At 44.2% G+C, this 21,365-nt stretch overlaps 1 protein-coding gene across 2 annotated transcripts in view; it reads left to right on the forward strand.

Moving 5' to 3' along the window:
* The first annotated feature begins 214 nt into the window (after nucleotides 1-214).
* The window catches only part of ZFYVE28 (zinc finger FYVE-type containing 28), a 338,158-nt gene continuing 317,007 nt past the window's right edge, over nucleotides 215-21,365 (forward strand). For both annotated transcript variants that reach the window (XM_040335304.1, XM_040335305.1), the window contains exon 1: nucleotides 215-456. In XM_040335304.1, coding sequence (XP_040191238.1) covers nucleotides 418-456 — 39 coding nt within the window. In that variant the 5' untranslated portion in view covers nucleotides 215-417. The remainder of the gene's footprint in view (nucleotides 457-21,365) is intronic.

The raw sequence follows: 21,365 nt of genomic DNA on the forward strand, positions 1-21,365 counted from the left end.
GGGTTGATGTATAATGATCAGCACTCTGTAAATCTCTGCAATGAATATATATGTATATATAACATGCCCCCTCCTATACAGAGCACACAGCGGACCCCCTCCATCCCTCTCCCCGGAGCTCTCTCTCTCTCTGTCCAGGCGGCGGCAGTGCGGGGCTCTCCGGAGCTCCTCCGTGTCATATTGTCGGTTCACAGGGCTCCGCCCACACATGCGGCCGGTCACATGACCGTGACATCAGTCGGCTCCAGCGAGATCTCCGGTAGGGCTGCAGGCTGGGGATGGTGACTGCACTGGGGCTGTCAGAGGAGCCCGCACCGCCGCTCAGCACGGGGACACCGGGGACCGGCAGTGCCGGGAGCGGCTGATCTGTACCGGGGAGGAGGAGAGCGCCGACATCGCCGCACAGCCCTGGACGGAATGATGAACAGGTTCAGAAAGTGGCTCTACAAGCCCAAGGTAAGTGCGGGGAGACACACAGATGACTGCTAATGGAAGGGGCCCCCAGGGGCCAACTGTGTCTGCTACCCTGACATCATCACATTACTGTCATCACCTCTATATACCTGTGTGTGTATATATATATATATATATAGTGATCAGAGATCTATGAATATATTATATATATCAGGTGATCTATAAATGAAGGATGTATATATAATATATTCATATATCTCTGATCACCTGTGTGTATGTATGTGTATATATATATATATATATATATATATATATATATATATATATATATACATACATACATACATACATACATACAATCTTCTATTTATAGATCTGGTGATCACCTGTATGTGTGTGTATATATATATTTTCACAGATCTCTGATCACCTGTATAGATCTTCTATTCACAGATCTCTGATCACCTGTATAGATCCTCTATCCATAGATCTCTGATCACCTGTATAGATCCTCTATTTATAGATCTCTGATCACCTGTATAGATCCTCTATCCATAGATCTCTGATCACCTGTATAGATCCTCTATTTATAGATTTCTGATCACCTGTATAGATCCTCTATTTATAGATTTCTGATCACCTGTATAGATCCTCTATTTATAGATCTCTGATCACCTGTATAGATCCTCTATCCATAGATCACCTGTATAGATCCTCTATCCATAGATCACCTGTATAGATCCTCTATCCATAGATCACCTGTATAGATCCTCTATCCATAGATCACCTGTATAGATCCTCTATCCATAGATCACCTGTATAGATCCTCTATCCATAGATCACCTGTAAAGATCCTCTATCCATAGATCACCTGTATAGATCCTCTATCCATAGATCACCTGTATAGATCCTCTATCCATAGATCACCTGTATAGATCCTCTATCCATAGATCACATGTATAGATCCTCTATCCATAGATTTCTGATCACCTGTATAGATCCTCTATCCATAGATCTCTGATCACCTGTATAGATCCTCTATCCATAGATCTCTGATCACCTGTATAGATCCTCTATCCATAGATCTCTGATCACCTGTATAGATCCTCTATCCATAGATCTCTGATCACCTGTATAGATCCTCTATTTATAGATCTCTGATCACCTGTATAGATCCTCTATCCATAGATCTCTGATCACCTGTATAGATCCTCTATCCATAGATCTCTGATCACCTGTATAGATCCTCTATCCATAGATCACCTGTATAGATCCTCTATCCATAGATCACCTGTATAGATCCTCTATCCATAGATCACATGTATAGATCCTCTATCCATAGATTTCTGATCACCTGTATAGATCCTCTATCCATAGATCTCTGATCACCTGTATAGATCCTCTATCCATAGATCTCTGATCACCTGTATAGATCCTCTATCCATAGATCTCTGATCACCTGTATAGATCCTCTATCTATAGATCTCTGATCACCTGTATAGATCCTCTATCCATAGATCTCTGATCACCTGTATAGATCCTCTATCCATAGATCTCTGATCACCTGTATAGATCCTCTATTTATAGATCTCTGATCACCTGTATAGATCCTCTATCCATAGATCTCTGATCACCTGTATAGATCCTCTATCCATAGATCTCTGATCACCTGTATAGATCCTCTATCCATAGATCTCTGATCACCTGTATAGATCATGTTCCGGGTTGCAATAAATGTATTTCCAGGAATTGCGGTATACATTGGTAGACGCCGCCTATGGTCACCCCACGGGGTGTACTTCTGTGCTGCTGGGTTTAGTCCATGATGTAGGATTGTTCTGTAATATTCACACTAGATTCGTTTTTTAGTTGAATCTTGTATGGGAGTAGCGTGGTGACCCCTGTGATATGTTGTTGGTGTGTGGCCTCCTGGTGTCACCCTTCTAGTGGTGACCTTTGTCCTGATGTACACTGTAGGTGGGTCGTCTTGGTGGCCTCCTCCTATTTGCAGCACGTTGAAGGCCTGGTGGGTAAGATTCGCTTGCAATCCTTGTTTGCGATGAGGAAATGCCCTGGCATATTTACCCCTGGGTTTGGTGCCACGTTATAACAGGTGAACCCTCCTATGGGTTGGTATGATGTAAAGCTGTCATTAGTGTCGGACATGTTCCTCTCGTGTACTGGGATGGCGTACTCTGATTGCACTGCACACTGTGAGCTGAAGTCAGATAGAGCCCTCCTCATTTCCTGGCTGGGGGGTGTCCACAATCATCTAGCCCTTCCTTCCCCATGTCTCAGACCCGCCCCCTTCCATTCATTGGCTTTCAGTTTTTTCATATATGGAAGAGCAGCATCACATGTGGGCGTTACCCAGGGTGGTCCTCATGCTTGTGTGGGAACGCCCACTCCTCCAAACTCGCGTCCACCCACCAGGTTTATTTTAATATTTGCATAAATTGTCAGGAGCCATCCCATTGCTTGGACTGAGGAGTGCTGAGCAGGGTTGCTGTGATGTCATCATTATTACATCATTAACGTGTTTTAAATATAAGAAGTGCAAGTACCTGAATCTGATATCTTGCTGTCCCCAAGGAGTATGCTGGTAGGAGGAGAAAGCAAAGAGATGCACGCATTAGTCTGCTGCTTCTCCTTTCACTGCCCAGTCACAGGATGGTTGTTGGGAGAAGACCTTTGTTACCTTAAGCACCACTTCAGGATAATGCTAACTTTACTTTTTTTTTATACCACCCCTCTAACCTGTGCTGACAGTCTCCCCCCCCCCCCCCCCCCTTCACCCGGTGATGCCAACAGTACTCATCTACACTATATTGCGAAAAGTATTGGGACGCCTGTCTTTACACGCACATGAACTTTAATGGCATCCCAGTCTTAGTCTGTAGGGTTCAATATTGAGTTGGCCCATCCTTTGCAGCCATAACAGCTTCAACTCTTCTGGGAAGGCCGTCCACAAGGTTTAGGAGTGTCTATGGGAAGGTTTGACTGTTCTTCCAGAAGAGCATTTGTGAGGTCAGGCACTGATGTTGGATGAGAAGGCCTGGCTTATAGTCTCTGCTCGAATGCATCCCAAAGGTGTTCTATAAGTTTGAGGTCAGGACTCTGTGCAGGCCAGTCATGTTCCTCCACCCCAAACTCACTCATCCATGTCTTTATGGACCTTGCTTTGTGTATGGGTGCGCAGTCATGTTGGAACAGGAAGGGGCCGTCCCCAAAATGTTCCCACAAAGTTGGGAGAATGAAATTGTCCAAAATGTCTTGGGATGCTGACACCTTAAAGCGGTTCTCCACCCTAAAGTGGAGTCCCGCTGATCGGAACCCTCCCCCCCTCCGGTGTCACATTTGACACCTTTCAGGGGGGAGGGGGGTGCAGATACCTGTCTAAAGACAGGTATTTGCACCCACTTCCGGCCCGGCATTCACGGGCAAAAGACGGGCATTCCGTCACATCCCATCGCCCCCCCCCCCCCGTTGTGTGCTGGGAACACTCGGCTCCCAGCGGGAGCCAATCGGCGGGCGCGGCGCGACTCGCGCATGCGCCGTAGGGAACCGGGCAGTGAAGCCGCAGCGCTTCACTTCCTGGTTCCCTCAGCGTGGATGGCGGGGGGAGCAGCAGAGAGACGAGCGATCGCTCGTCCTCTGCTGCGGACGCCGCTGGACTATAGGACAGGTAAGTGTCCTTATATTAAAAGTCAGCAGCTGCAGTATTTGTAGCTGCTGGCTTTTAATATTATTTTCCCATGGCACATCCGCTTTAAAGGGGTTGTAAAGGTTTTTTTTTTTTTTTTTTTTTCACAATAAGCATCCTTTACCTGCAGACATTCCTCTTTTTCACTTCCTCATTGTTCGTTTTTGCTCAGAAGTTGCTCTATTTCTTCTCTGTTCTGTTCACTTCCTGCTTGTCTGATTGTTACTGACCACCGTGATGGGAGGCTTTACTGCGGTGGTCAGTAACGTGCTCACCCCCTCCTGGGAGCTACATCTGTGCGGCAGGACGCTCTCTACATGTTAGAGACTTCAAGGAGGTGTGACTTACTGGGCGTGCCGCAATTCATACTGGGAAATGTAGTTCTTACAGGAACGAGCGATGCAAACCAGGAAGTGAATGTAGAACAGAAACTAGAATGCCAGAGGTGATATAGATGAAGGAATTTTAATAGGTATTTACTTGTTTTTTAACAGAATCATTACACTATTCTGTCTGTCTACCTTGCAGATATTAATTTTAGGCAAACATTTTTTTTCTTTTAGCAACCCTTTAAGAATTCCCCTCACTAAAACTAAGGGGCCAAGCCCTACTAAAACAACCCCTCATCATAATCCCCCCTCCACCAAATGATTTGGACCAGTGCAGAAAGAAAGATCCATAAAGACATGGATGAGTGAGTTTGGGGTGGAGGAACTTGACTGGCTGCACAGAGTCCTGACCTCAACCCGATAAAACACCTTTAGGATGAATTGGAGTGAAGACTGCGAGCCAGGCCTTCTCATCCAACATCAGTGTCTGACCTTACAAATGTGCTTCTGGAAGAATGGTCAGACATTCCCATAGACACTCCTAAACCTTGTGGACGGCCTTCCCAGAAGAGTTGAAGCTGTTATTGCAGCAAAGAGTGGGCCAACTCAATATTGAACCCTACGGACTAAGACTCCATTCACACTAATGCGTTTTTTGGTGCATTTTGCAGAAAAGCAGGGACATTTTTTAACATTGGTTCCTATGGAACATGTTCACATCAATGCTTTTTTGTGCCTCTGCGTTTTTGGAAAGGGTCGGGGACTTTTTTTCCCCGCAAAAAGCAGCATTTTGCATGTAATAGAATTCAATTGACCCGCATCCAAAACGCTAGTACCGCGATTTGCGTTTTTTTTTTTTTAACTTGTTATAGCTGGTTGTTAAAGGAAATGTAAAAAAAAATTAATTGATGGCTAAAAAAAACGCAAATCGCGGTAAAAACACACGTCAAAAAAACGTAGCAAAAACGCTCAAAAGCAACATGCGTAGGTGTGAATCGAGCCTTAGACTGGGATGCCATTAAAGTACATGTGTGTGTAAAGGCAGGTGTCCCAATACTTTTGGTAATTTAGTGTCGGCCCCCCATCCAGGTCCTTGCTGCTCTGACAAGCCGCTGATCGGTGTGTTCAGACTTGATAGAGTTCCTCATGTCAGAATGGCTGTGTTGATTGGCTAGCGTGGGATGACGTCACTGCTGTGTAGTGAAGAGACACGCCCCTTCTGCAATAAAGAGCTGACTGTTTACATTTTTACATTAAAGCGGAACTAAACCCATCCCAACCCAACCCCAAACAGTTCCATTCCTGGCATGCCATAAAGGATGACGATCACAGTTGCTTGTTCTTTCTGCTGAACTGTCAAGCCCTGAAATGGCTGTTGTCATAACTGATGACATGTGGAGCTCCATGGCAACTACAGATTGCCCACTCGCTGACCGCCCAACGTAGTTACTGTGGCAGGGCGGCCGCTCTGCACCGGATCATGTACCTAGTACGAGATCTAACATTTGTGGGTCTGGGGCGCGCGGTGCCGGCAACATGCACCCACTGTGATTATACGCAGCGTGTACCACAGACTTGATGTCCACTGGCACCCTCAGATTACACAGACACAACGGTGGTCTGCCTATGTAAACAAGGCAGATTGTCGTTCTGTCAGGAGAGAAGGAATTGATCCTGTGTTTCTGCTAAGCAGGTACATGGATCTTTGCCTTCCCTTAGTCAAAGCACTTCCCCCATGCTAGGCACAACCTAGGCACACGTTTAACCCTTTGAACGCCCCTGATGTTAACCCCTTCTCAGCCAGTGTCATTAGTACAGTGACAGTGCATATTTTTTAGCACTGATCATTGTATTAGTGTCACTGGTCCCCAAAAAGTGTCAGGTATCTGATTTGTCTGCCGCAATATTGCAGTCCCGCTATAAGTCACTGATCCCCACCATTACTAGTAAAAAAATATATAGTTTGGTTTTCGCAAAAGTTATAGCATCTACAATCAATATATTGGCCTAAATCGGGGGTCTCAAACTGGTAGGTACAAGTCCCATGAGGCATTGCAAGGCTGACAGTTACAAGCATGACTCGCAGAGGCATGATGGGACTTGTAGTTCCGCAACAGCTGGAGGGAAGCCAGTTTACATATCTCATGCACTAGCCTGGAGACAGGCATTATTTTTTAATTCCCACCCCCACTGCTTTCATGTGGTTACTTTTCTGGATTTTGACTGGATGTTAGTGATCATAGCCGAATTTAGTGTAAGGGGATTGTACACACGATAATTTTTCGGCATGAAAAAAAAACAATGTTTTTCAGCATGTAGAAAAAACAACGTTTTTCCAACTTGATCATTAAAACGACGTTGCCCACACGCCATCGTTTTAAAAAAATGCTCTAGCAAAGCGCGGTGCCGTACGACGGCACTATAAAGGGGAATTTCCATGCGGATGACGCCACCCTTGGGGCTGCTTTTAGTGGATTCCGTGTTAGTAAAAGATGATTTGCGCTTTTCTGTCTGTTACAGCGTGATGAATGTGCTTACTCCATTATGAACGGTAGTTTTACCAGAACGAGCGCTCCCGTCTCATAACTTGCTTCTAAGCATGCGCAGGTTTTTAACGCCGTTTTAGCCCACACACGATCATTTTTTACAACCTGAAAAACGTCATTGTTTAAAACGTCGTTAAAAAATGCAGCATGTTCAAATTTTTTTTTGGTCGTTATTTAGAACCCCGAAAAATGACGTGAAAGCCCACACACGATCATTTTTAAATGAAATTTTTTTAAAACAACGTTTTTTTTCATGCCAAAAAATGGTTGTGTGTATGCAGCATGAGGAATACACAGGAGAAAATGCATGTTGACAAGGGGAGTGTAGAGGTGGGCGGGGAGTCTACTGACATCACGACTCCACCCACCGAGCTTCAGACAACAGACCCACCCACAGAATCTGCAGTTTTTCAGTTCTTATAACAGACAGGGGGGAGACATTTGACAGGCAAGGATTCATGCAGGAGGCATCTATATCCTTATAGATCAGCACCATGGCAGTCGTTTAGAAAGGATGAGAGTGGGTTTACATCCACTTTAAATTATATTGTAATCCTCATGAACATGGATGGGCATGAGACATTCACCACGAACTGGAGGAAGGTATACTGATCTTGACAAGCTCCCCAAATACCTTACAATCTGATTGTACAGCCTCTTTTATGGTGGCCACACAGGCTTCGATTTTATAATTGGCTCGATGTGCAATATGATACAGTCAAACAACGGTAACGCCACATCCAATTTAGATTGGATTTGATCAAACTGAGTCGATTTGCCGGGGCCGAAAAATGCAGCGACCGGCAGCACAGAGATACTTTGATCGCGTATACGGGTGCCAAGGTTCACCATCACTGCCCTAGAGAATAAAATGGCGGATGTTGCAATATTTTATGTTGCACTGTATTTGCGCAGCAGTCTTTTTAAATGCAATTTTTTGGGAAAAAAAAACTTTAAAAAACTTTAAAAAATAAAAAATAGCCAGTAAAGTTAGCCCATTTTTTTTTTGTTTGTATAAATGTAAAAGATTTTACGCCGTGAAAATCGTGATTCTCATTTTGGCCAGAATCGTGCAGCTCTAATAACCTGTAATGTAAGGTGTCACATGATGCTTTTGCGCGCTCTCTTTGTCCTATGATGTAATGTGTATTTTTACCAAACGCATGGTCACAAGTTTTCATGCCCTTTTAGGCACCGTGCGCACAACATTTAGCCAGGCTGTGACTCCAAGCAGCAAGTCCTTACTGATTCCTGAGGCTGGGACTGACTTTGTGGGCATTGAAATCACTGCAAATAATCAATGGCTGTCCGAACAATCGCCAACAGCTGCGTCTGCCAACAGCCTGGCATTGCTCTGTAGGAGCTCGGTGGCCGCAGCTATTCCCACAGCTGCCAATGCAAGCCGCAGGGATCAGTAGATTCTTTCCTCTGGGATTCTCAGAGTGGCTAAGGCTGGGTTCACACATATGCAGCCGCGGTATCGGTGCGGCAGTTCGGTGCGTTGCTGTTCAGGTGCGACATTTTACCTGAAATTGCACCTGAACCGGACTCAAAAAAGGCAAAGGACCCCTTTTTGAAAGTGAACCGCGGCCGTCCTGCACATGTGTAAACCAGGTGCATTGTAAGTGGTTCACATTTACATGTTATGCAAATTGGATGATGGTAAAAACGCATCCGAATTGCATATATTCAAACCTAGCCTTAGCCCAGATTCAGACTGGGTACGATTTGAGATGCGATTTCACATGTCAAATCGCATCTCAAATCGGCGGCAATTGTCGGCAATGGCACCGTCCTAATTGGTGCGATGCCGCATCTGCGGCACTGCACCGATTTCAAAAAGTAGTTCCTGTACTACTTTTTGCGATTTCGGGCCGCGATTTACATTGACATCTGCACAGATGTCTCTTAAATCGTGGGCAAAATCGCGGCAAATCCGCAGCCGCGAAATCGCTGTAAAATTCGCGATTTTGAATTCACAGCAGTGTAAACCTAGCCTTAATGCCTATGCGAATAGAACCGTTGCATGTTGTGATCCTACATTTCAGGCATTAATGTGATGAGCCTCAAACATTGTACAGTAGAATACATTATGGGGGGGCAGTAGGTGCTCAGTAAATCATGTGTGAGCACAGGGGGTATCCCTGATTCTTTATATACTTGTGCACGGCGCGCTCACATTATCAGGATATTTGCTTTTGGATGGTACAATAAATTATTTACTGCTCTCAGGCTGCATTCTGTGCTATTACTGTCCCCTGTCAGCTGCTTAGATAGGACACAGTGGCGGCTACGCAGTCAGGATATTTATTAAAGCAGAAATAAACTGTAACTGCAAACCAAAAATGCTACTTAATTCATTTTTAATATTTAAAGAAAACTCGCCCATTTATCCATGCTTTATTCTGCTGAGATCACTTTGAAAAATATCTCCCCAGCATTTCTGGCAGTGGCCATCTTAAGTAAGGGCAGATGGTTCATGTAACATTTACTTCCTGGAATCTATCTGCCCTTATGTTTCGACAGATTAGGGGACCTTTCAGATTTTGTAACATCGTCACAGCCATCTTGGTACACCCCACGCTCGTCCACAGTAAGGATACGGTGAGAAGGCCGCAAGCAGACATCTTGTTATATCGGAGTCTTGCATTACTCCTTTTTTTAACAGTAAACTCGGCTTGTACAGGGAAATTCAGTCATTAAAAATCCGTCTGACTGTTTAGATGGTGAATTTTAGACGCAGCGGCAAGCCCACTCATCTCGCAGGTTTGCTAATCTGATGGAACACCACTGCTTTGATAAATCAACATTAACATTTACGGATTTAAAAATACTGAATTTCACTATAAAAGCTGAGTTTACTGTTAAAAATAAGTGTGAAATGTAAGACTCCGGTGGGTGTAACAAGATGTCCACTTGCCGCCTTCTTACTGTGGAGGAGTGCGGGGTATAGCAAGATTGCGGCGTCGGAACGTCCCTTCAGTTACAAAATCTGACGAAACGCAGGCAGGCGTTCCATGAAAATCGGCGACCCGTCAGATTAGGTAACGGAAGTGACGTTCAATCACCTGCGCATGCGCAGCGGACATCTTGCTACGCTGAGCTACGTCTTGAATTCCACAAAAAAAAAAAAAAAAAAAAAATATATATATATATATATATATATATATATATATATATATATATATATATATATATATATATATATATATATATATATATATATATATATATATATATATATATATATATATATATATATATATATATATATATATATATATATATATATATATTATATTGACATCTGTGATACTGTTTTAGATGTTTATTTGTAGGTTCCTTTAAGCTAGTGCATTGTTGGTTCACTTACCATTTCCTTCGATTTCCCTTCTATTTTTTTTTCTTTGTCTGAATTTCTCACTTCCTGTTCCTCCTCAGTAAGCTGTTATGGCTGACTAACCCCCAGCCAGAACGGCTCAGGTGATGGGGGCTAGTTGACTGAGGAGAAACAGGAAGTGAGAAATTCAGACAAAGACAAAAAAAACATTTAGAAGGGAAATCTAAGGAAAAGGTAAGTGAACCAACGATGCACTACCGGCTTAAAGGAACCTATTTGGAAAATAAAAAATTAACCTATACAACCCCTTTAATTCAGAGGAAAATGGGACCGGATTCTAAGGCCTCATACACACGACCGAACATGTCTGCTGAAACTGGTCCGCTGACCAGTTTCAGCAGACATGTTTGGTCGTCTGTACGGCTGACCGGACAAATGTCCGGCGGATCGGACAGGTTTCCAGCGGACAAATGTTTCTTAGCATGCTAAGAAACATGTCCGCTGGAACCATGTCCGTCGGACATGTTCGGTCGTCTGTACAGACTCACCGGACATGTCCGATTAGCCGCCATCCCTCGCATGCGTCGAAGTGATTCGACGCATTCGTGGAAGCATTGACCTTCCAGGGTCGCGCACGTCGCCGCGTCATCGTCGCGGCGTGGCCACATCACCGCGCTGTCTGTCTGCGCGGATTTCTGTCTGATGGTGGTGTACAACCATCAGACAGAAATCCGGCAGCGGACATGTCCGCTGAAAATGGTCCGACGGACCGTTTTCAGCGGACAGATCCGCTGGTGTGTACGAGGCCTAAGATGGGCCTGGGCATCCAATTGCCAGTTCTGGATACTGTCACCTAAAGAGCTGGATGATGTTGTCAACCCTGTGTAAGCTCCAACGCAGAGCCTACACAAGATTTAGACTTGTGGTACCAATGGTGGGGTCCAGGGTAAGGGTGGTTCAGGGGTGGTGGGCTTTCAGGACACCAAAGTAAAAACCTCTTTGTAGTTAACCAGCAATCCTTTTCATTTTTCGGCCTACTCTGAACTGCCGGAAAAGGTTTTCCAGTAAAACTGCCAACCTCAGAGACGATTCAGACTCCTGTGTATATCATCACAGAGGATGCCTCCTGTGGGACGCTCTTCCCGCTCTTATTGCTCATGGTTCTCACTAGTATATCTTCCTAGCCATGCCATGATCTCATATTTCACCTGCAGGATGACTTGGAAAAGACTTCATTCTGTACGGGTTAGATTGTAATGTACTGCAGTACAGACGGCCTTCCCTGCTGACTTGCCAGGCTTGTAGCACAACTGCCTTGGTAAAAATTCTTATGGGTACATGTACTCCTCTGATTGCAGCACACGTTCTTCTCTTGTTTGCAGGTTGCTCAGACTGAAGTTTAATTCGGACATTGATCATTTCCAAATGTGACCGATGTGGATGGGCACCCGCACTGAAACGTTTATATTACTGAGGTGACACGAGTATTCTATAAGTACGGTACAGAGATGAGGGTGGCCCAAACACACAGCCCACGCTTCCACTGGGTTGAGAGATATGAAGTGGATATCTGATGGCCATGATTGTCGGTAGTTACTTTCTCGGCTGATAATCCTCGTATAGGCACCTTAATAACAAATTCTTCAGGGGTGCCGTGAGGCTTCTTCAGGGGTGCCGTGAGGCTTCTTCAGGGGTGCCGTGAGGCTTCTTCAGGGGTGCCTCGAGGCTTCTTCAGGGGTGCCTCGAGGCTTCTTCAGGGGGTGCCTTGGCGAAATGCCAAAAAATTGCCCAAAAACTGTATACAAGCCAGCATGTGGATGAAGGCTGCCTTTTTAGTTACAACTCACATGTTTTCATTGTGCACCATTACAACCTTCTAGCTGCCGGCGTCCTAACGATCAGTGGCGTCATCAGTTTATAAGGAGGATGTCAGTTGCCTACATAGCATAATTGTTTGACCCTCCCCTGCCCCTCTCCATCAGCGTTGGAGGCAGGGGTCAAGTCCTGGGAAAAAAAGTGTGGGAACTCCCACCCAAGATCCACTCCCCCACCAAAAAAATAAAAAATGATATGCTCATATGCATAATTACTAAACCGCATTTTTTTTTCCCGACCCACTGTACCTTAGTAATCCTTTGTTACTGGCCGCTTCCTGTATATGGATTCATCGGTAGTGTGCGGGTATTCCTACACTTCCTCGATGCTGCAATGTCTCCTGGGAGCTTTTGTCATTGTTCCCAGGAGACATTGCGGAGGTCTGCCGTGAGTTATCGCGGGATTTAGAAAGAACTTGCTCCCAGGAGACATTGCGGCATCGAGGAAGTGACGGAATACCCGCACACTACCTGATGAAGCCATATTCAGGAAGCGGCCAGTAACATAAAGGATTACTAAGGTTCGCCTTCCCCTGACAGTGATTCGAGCCGAGCATCACCGCTTAGTGAAGGATTGGCTCGGACGGCTTGGCTGCTCTAAGTCCTGCAAAGGGAACTGCGTTCCTGCTGTGAAAAAAGTGCAGGAACTCCGTTCCCGCAGGACTTGAGCCCTGGTTGGGGGTCACATTAGCTGAGTAAAGGAGGAAAACTGAGGCAGAAGAGAAACATTGGAATACTAGTCGGTTCCAGTTTTCAAAAGTGTATTTGTTTTGGAAGAATAAATCCCCTCTAATGTTGGGTGTCCTAGTTGGACTTGTGAATGTTGCTGCATTATGTAAAACTATTAATAGTATTTACATTTTAGAATAGGGTGCCTCGAGACCGTCTATAATTTTTAAAGGGTTCCTTTACTGAAAGGGTTAAGAAACTCTGCACTACTGTGTATGACCAAAAGTTTTTGAATATCTAACTAGCACACCTATTTGAGCTTTTTGTACACCACATTCCCAAATCCATGGGCGTTAAAGTAGGCAAAACATTTTTTTTTTTTTTTTTCATTTAGGATGGCGTAAGGGAGGGTTATAACCCCTGTAAGAATTTTTTTTTTTTTCCCCCATTGTGGAGATTTACCTTCACTTCCTGTCCCATAGTCAAACAGGAAGTGAGGCGGAAATCCCTGCAAATGAAGAGAATTGCTTGGGGACCCCCAGGTCACCAGAACTAGTGTCGCCATCTGAATATTTCCCCTCTTACTTTTCTGGGGATAATCCAACATTTGGGATATTCTTTTACTTTCACTTTCAATAATAATGGTATACAGGACAAATAGAGGGTGATTCTCCCTAATGGGGGCACAAACGGCAATACATACTGTCAGGTGCTCTAATCTATTTACCCTCTATAAGCCCTGGTTCACATTGATGCGATTTGGCATGGTAAATCGCATGGCAAATTGGCGGCAATTGCAACTGTTGTAACTGGTGCGACGCTGCATTTGGGACGCCGCACTGATTCCCAAAAGTAATTTCTGTACTACTTTTGGTGATTTCGAGGGTGCAATTTCCATTGACATCTATGCAGAAACCCGCACAGATGTCTCTGAAATCGCCCCCGAAGTCTGGACTGACATGCGGGAATAAAAAATAGTGCGAGTTCAGCTGAGCCTGAGCCCCGGTTCTCATTGATCCGATGCAGGAACCCTGCAAATCCACTGTGGGTTCCTGAATCGCACCTGACTTGCAGGCAGTTCACACTGCCTTATGCAAACTGCTGGGAGTGTCAATGCAAAGTTAATGACGCCCTCAGATCGGTTTGCATATCGCAGTGCGGACTGTCAATTCGGACAGGAATTGGATTGCACGTGGGGGTTCTGGTGCGGACCAACAAAAGGGTCCTGCACGACTTTGGTCCGAATGCGATGCAAATTCATCCATACAATTTGTATGGCTAAAGTCACATCACACAGACATTGCATGTGATTCGCACAGCAGTTTTTCTGAAAGCTCTGCAAATGCTGGTGCTGAAGGCCGTGTAAATGAGGTATTAAAGGGGTTGATTTACTGAACTGGAGAGTGCAAATTCTGCTGCAACTCTGCATAAAGGCCAATCGTCTTCCAGGTTTTATTGGCAACGCTTAATTGAACAAGCTGAAGTTAGATCCTGATTAGCTACCAGCCAGGGTCACTACAGTGATGGCGCCTATTTTTTACCACTGATCATTGTTTTAGTGTCCCTGGTCCCCAAAAAAAGTGTCAAAAGTATCAGTGTCTCGACTGTCTGCCGCAATATTGCAGTCATACTATAAGTCACAGATCGCCGCCATTACTATTTAACTACTTGCCGACCAGCCATCACAGTTATACGGCGACAGGTCGGCTCCCCTGCGCGAGAGCCCGTAGCTTTACGTCGGCTCTCGAAGCGGCCTGCGCCCCCCACTCGTCCCTGACTCCCGCGCGTGATCGCCGCCGGGCACCCGCGATTGCTCGTTACAGAGCGAGGACCGGTAGCTGTGTGTGTGTAAACACACAGCTCCCGGTCCTGTCAGGGGAGAAATGCCTGACCGTCTGTTCATACAATGTATGAACAGCGATCAGTCATTTCCCCTAGTGAGGCCACCCCCCTACAGTTAGAACACACCCAGGGAACATACTTAACCCCTTCCCCGCCCCCTAGTGTTAACCCCTTCCCTGCCAGTGGCATTTTTATAGTAATCCAATGCATTTTTATAGCACCGATCGCTATAAAAATGCCAATGGTCCCAAAAATGTGTCAAAAGTGTCCGAAGTGTCCGCCATAATGTCACAGTACTGAAAAAAAAATCGCTGATCGCCGCCATTACTAGTAAAAAAAAAAAAAAATAGATTAATAAAAATGCCATAAAACTACCCCCTATTTTGTAAACGCTATAACTTTTGCACAAACCAATCAAATGTTTATTGCGATTTTTTTTTTTTTTTTTTTTTTTATTATTTTTTTTTACGAAAAATATGTAGAAGAAAACGTATCGGCCTAAACTGAGGAAAAAAATGTTTTTTAACCTCTTCCATACCGGGCAGTTATACACCCATCCATACCAGGCCTATTCTGGCACTTCTCTCCTACATGTACAAATCATAATTTTTTTGCTAGAAAATTACGCAGAACCCCCAAACATTATATATGTTTTTTTAGCAGACACCCTAGGGAATAAAACGACGGTCATTGAAACCTTTTATCTTGCACGGTATTTGCGCAATAATTTTTCAAACGCCTTTTTTTTGGAAAAAAATTGTTTCATGAATTAAAAAAATTAAAAAACAGTAAAGTTAGCCCAATTTTTTTGTAAAATAGGAAAGATGATGTTACACCGAGTAAATAGATACCTAACATGTCACGCTTTAAAATTGCGCACACTCATGGAATGGCGCCAAACTTCGGTACTTAAAAATCTCCATAGGCAACGATTTGAAATTTTTTACAGGTTACCAGTTTAGATTTACAGAGGAGATCTAGTGTTAGAATTGTTGCTGGCACTCTAACGCACGCGGCGATACCTCACATGTGTGGTTTAAACGGCGTTTACATATGTCGGCGGGACTTGCGTGTGCTTTCGCTTCTGCGCGCAAGCTACCGGGGACAGGGGCGTTAAAAAAATAAATTTTATTTCTTTTTTTTTTTTTTATATATTTATTTCTTTTTTTACACTTTTTTAATTTTTTTTTTTTTGATCACTTTTATTCCTATTACAAGGAATGTAACATCCCTTGTAATAGGAATGTGTGTGACAGGTACTCTTTATGGAGAGATGCGGGGTCAATAAGACCCCACATCTCTCCTCCAGGCTGGAAAGCATGAAATCGGTGAAAAAAATTCACCGATCTCATGCTTGCTGTTGCTTAGCAGCCGCAATTGCGGCTTTGTTTACTTACGGGGACCCGGGCGTGACGTCATCACATCGCGCCCGGGTCCTCCGACGGTCATAGAGATGACTGGTGACCATCTGGTCACCAGTCATCTCTATGCTTCCTGCGCACGCCGGACGATTCGTTCTCCGGGCCCCCGATGGCACGGGAGAGCCCGGAGAAGCACCGGATGGCGGCGGGAGGGGGGGGATGTCCCCTCCCGCCGCCTGTAAGAACGATCTAGCGGCGGAACCGCCGCTATGATCGTTCTTACGTTGTGCAGAATCGCCGGCAGTTTAGAAGGATATCTGAATGATGCCTCTAGCTGCAGGCATCATTCAGATATCCCCCCACAAAGCCCAGGACGTCATATGACGTCCACTCAGAACGGCAGAGGTTCTTTGTGGACGTCATTTTACTATGGGCTGGTAGGGAAGTGGTTAAATATTTTTGGGGGATATTTATTATAGCAAAAAATATTCATTTTTTTTCAAAATTGTCCCTCTATTTTTGTTTATAGCGCAAAAACTAAAAACCGCAGAGGTGATCAAATGCCACCAAAAAAAAGCTCTATTTGTGGGAAAAAAAGAACGCGACCGCGCAATTGTCAGTTAAAGCGACGCAGTGCCGAATCGCAAAAAGTGCTCTGGTCTTTGACCAGCAATATAAGTGGTTAATAAATAAATAAAAAAAAAATATCCCATAGTTTGCAAACTCTAACTTTTATGCAACTCAATCGATATATGCTTTATTTGTGTGTGTGTGTGGGTGTTTTTTTTTCTTACCAAAAATAAATAACAGAATACATATTGACCTAAATTTATGAAGAAATTTTGATTTCTCAATTTTTTTTTTTATTGGATAGATTTTATAGCAGAAGGTAAAAACATTTTTTTTTTTTTTTTTTTTTTTATTGAAAAATTGTTTGTCTTTTTTGTTTGTTTTATAGCGCAAAAAATAAAAAACGCAGAGGTGATCAATTACCACCAAAAGAAAGCTCTATTTGTGGGGAAAAAAATAACATGCATTTTATTTGGGTACAGTGTTACATGACCATGCAATTTTCAGTTAATGTAACGCAGTGCTGTATCGTAAAAAATGTCCGGGTCATAAAGGGGGGTAAATCTTTTGGAGGTCAAGTGGTTAATTCCAGAAATTTATATTTGAGCATCAGCCTGCCTAATAAACATTGGGCTAGATTCAGAGAGAATTTACGCCGGCGTATCTATTGATACGCCGCGTAAATTCATATCTGCGCCGGCGTATCTTCTTTCTGTGTTCAGAAAGCAAGATACGCCGAAATTTGCCTAAGATCCGACTGGCGTAAGTCTCTTACGCCGTCGTATCTTGCATATTTACGCTGGCCGCTAGGTGGCGCTTCCGTCGATTTCAGCATAGAATATGCAAATGAGCTGGATACGCCGATTCAGAAACATACGTGCGCCCGGCGGAATTTTTTACGTCGTTTGCGTAAGGCTTTTTCCGGCGTAACGTTGCTCCTGCTATATGAGGAGCAACCAATGTTAAGTATGGACGTCGGGCCAGTGTCGAATTTTGCGAAGGTTTGCGTAAGTCGTTCGCGAATAGGGCTTTGCGTAAATTACGTCCACGTCGAAAGCATTGACGATTTGCGGCAGAATTTCGAGCATGCGCACTGGGATTCTTTAACGAACGGCGCATGCGCCGTTTGTTAAAGACGTCATTTACGTGGCGTCATGTTTTATTTACATAAAACACGCCCACCTCTTCAGAATTTAAATTTGGCGCGCTTACGCCGGCAGATTTACGCTACGCCGCAACTTACGGAGCAAGTGCTTTGTGAATACTGCACTTGCCCGTCTAAGTTGCGGAGGCGTAGCTTAAATAGGATACGCTACGCCAGGGATCCTCAAACTACAGCCCTCCAGCTGTTACGGAACTTCACATCCCATGAGGCTTTGCAAAACTCTGACGTTCACAGACATGACTAGGCATGATGGGAATTGTATTTCCTGAACAACTGGAGGGCCATAGTTTGAGGACCCATGTGCTACGCCCGCACAAACTTACGGCGGGCTTTATGAATCTAGCCCATTGTGTGGATTGTCATGAAAGTGTTGCTGACCGTCACACAAACCATGGTTTTGTGATTGAGAGATCGAATACAATATCCACGTGGACTCGTTGAACCTAGAGGCATCGTGTTGATGCTACTTGGCACCGTTGCATGCGAATATCATAAAAGTACTGCTGTCTTGGGAAAAAAAGGGGTTACGTTTGTATATACAGGGTGATCGTTTATCGTAGCCTTGTCAAGGAATGAACTACAAGTCTCAGCATGTACAGCTATCTAGAGGTTTGCGGTCTGACGACCATTGAAATACCACAGATTCCAGAAGCCTGAGGTTAAGCATGCAGAGAAAAAAAACTAGACGGCTTTGTTACTCTGTTTATGTTGTACGTCACGGCCCCAGCCTGTGTGCTGCCTATAATGAAAGGAGAGCGATTGTATTCTGCAGAGCTGCATTTGAGTATTCTGTCTGTGCCAGAGCGCAGCATCATTATGCACGTCTTGCCTGTATCTGTGCATTGTTTAACCGTTCTGTTGGTGCTCGGCGTTATTATTCTCCTCAGCTATCCCCCTCTCGGAGCTTCACAGCTTTATTCCGATAAGAAGGCTTATTTAATAGCGATTGAATGACAGATTTTTACGTCCCCTATTTGTGCTTTGGAGTTAGTTGGCGAGATACAGCACAGATGTCTTTTTTTTTTTTTTAAATGTAGCTGGTAAAGGGGAACTCTATTGGATGTCACAAGGCTTCTTCTAGTGATCTACATAAATTGTATTTCAGGATCCCTTCTGCATGGGTTTCTACATACGAGTCTGGCATTCATGGGAAGCTGACCATCAGGATGATGTTACCCCTGAGCAGGGTTTGACAAATTTGCTTGGAATCTAGGAGCAAGCTAAAAAAGTTAGGAGCCAGAAAACGCGCCCCGTCCCGACGAGCTTGCGCGCAGAAGCGAACACATACGTGAGCAGCGCCCGCATATGTAAACGTTGTTCAAACCACACATGTGAGGTATCGCCACGATTGGTAGAGCAATAATTCTAGCCCTAGACCTCCTCTGTAACTCAAAACATGCAACCTGTAGAATTTTTTAAACGTCGCCTATGAAGATTTTAAAGGGTAAAAGTTTGTCGGCATTCCACGAGCGGACGCAATTTTGAAGCGTGAAATGTTGGGTATGAATTTACTCGGCGTAACATTATCTTTCATAATATTAAAAAAAAATGGGGATAACTTTACTGTTGTCTTATTTTTTAATTTAAAAAAGTGTAATTTTTTTCCCAAAAAAGTGTGCTTGTAAGACCGCTGCGCAAATACGGCATGACAGAAAGTATTGCAACGATCGCCATTTTATTCTCTAGGGTGTTAGGATAAAAAATATATATAATGTTTGGGGGTTCTAATTAGAGGGAAGAAGATGGCAGTGAAAATAGTGAAAAATTACATTAGAATTGCTGTTTAACTTGTAATGCTTTAACTTGTAATACCAACGGCCACCACCAGATGTCGCCAGCTTACACATCTAGTGATAATAACTTGTAATACCAATGGCTCACCACCAGATGGCGCCAGCCCTCCAAGCCAAGTCGCCAGGAACCTATTTCTAGTCGCCTTGGTGACCTGGCGCCCGGGATTTGTCGAGCCCTGCCCCTGAGTCTTCTTCATAGGACTTATGCTGGCCATACACGGGTCGAATTTCAAAAGAACTTTCTTTTGAAAATCAGAAATGTTGTGATCGGATGGTGCCACCATTGATTTCGAAATTTGACCAACCAAGGCTTTTCAATTTTACCTTGCGTTCCAACAGAAAATAATTTTCGTGTCTGGGAATTTTCTTTTCTTTCCAGGAATTTTTTGATTACATTTCTCGCACGATTCTCCCATCGTTGATTAGAAAATCATTTGTTTTTTCAAAAAATTTCCAACATGTCCGATTATTAAAATTAGATGGCCACATGAAAATCGTCTGTTGCTGCAGCCCACTAATGGTGCGAAATGTGAACGAAAAATTCTAAGATAAGATTTTTGAAATCAAGTGCTTTCAAAATTTGACCCGTGTTTGGCCGGCATTAGTTTCGAACAATGGAATGGGTTGTATTGGAGAAGCGTTGTATCTCCCCTTCGACTCCAATCCTGGAGCGTATTTATGATGAATTATACTAGTTATGGATTTTCTTTTACATTTAAGTTACACCTGTGCTGGTAAAAATTGGTTTAAAATGTAAGGTGATGAAAAAATGTATGTGTTGATACACCCTGTACCAGGTGAATAAAAAAGATATAAATAAACCCAAAACGAATAAAGAAAGGTACCGTATTTTCCGGCGTATAAGACGACTTTCTGGATGCAAAAACATGCATCCAAAGTCGGGGGTCGTCTTATACGCCGGGTACAGTCTCAGTACTCACTTTTTTTCCCCAGCGCTGACAGTCTAACATGCTACGATCGCGAGCGTGAATGATTTCAAAGCCGCGCCTTCACTGCAGAGTGTTCTGTGATAGGAGGAACAAAAATCTTCCCAGCAGCGCCTCTGTTCTTTGTTCCTCCTATCACAGATGCCTTCTCATCCTCGGACGAGATGAGAAGACGTCCGTGATAGGCGGAAAACATAACAGAGGCGCTGCTGGGAAGATTTTTGTTCCTCCTATCACAGAACACTCTGCGGTGAAGGCGCGGCTTTGAAATCATTCACGCTCGCGATCGCAGCATGTTAGACTGTCAGCGCTGGGGAAAAAAAGTGAGTGTTATTGCACTGTGGGGGGCAACAAGTTCAGGCACAGTGGGGGCAAGTGATGGCAATGTGGGGGCATGTAATGGCACAGTGGCAATGTGGGGGCATGTAATGGCACAGTGGCAATGTGGGGGCATGTAATGGCACAGTGGCAATGTGGGGGCATGTAATGGCACAGTGGCAATGTGGGGGCATGTAATGGCACAGTGGCACAGTCTGGGCATGTAATGGCACAGTGAGTAATGTAATGGCACAGTGAGTAATGTAATGGCACAGTGAGTAATGTAATGGCACAGTGAGTAATGTAATGGCACAGTGAGTAATGTAATGGCACAGTGAGTAATGTAATGGCACAGTGAGTAATGTAATGGCACAGTGAGATGTGAAAAAGCCTGTTTCTGTCAGCGGTTCTGGCTCCCCCTCAGCTTCCAGAAAGACAGTAAGAGGGGGGGTAGTCTTATACAGCGAGTATATCCCAAAATCAAATTTTTTCCT

This window comes from Rana temporaria, chromosome 1 (assembly GCF_905171775.1).
Source record: "Rana temporaria chromosome 1, aRanTem1.1, whole genome shotgun sequence".
Lineage (NCBI taxonomy): Eukaryota > Metazoa > Chordata > Amphibia > Anura > Ranidae > Rana > Rana temporaria.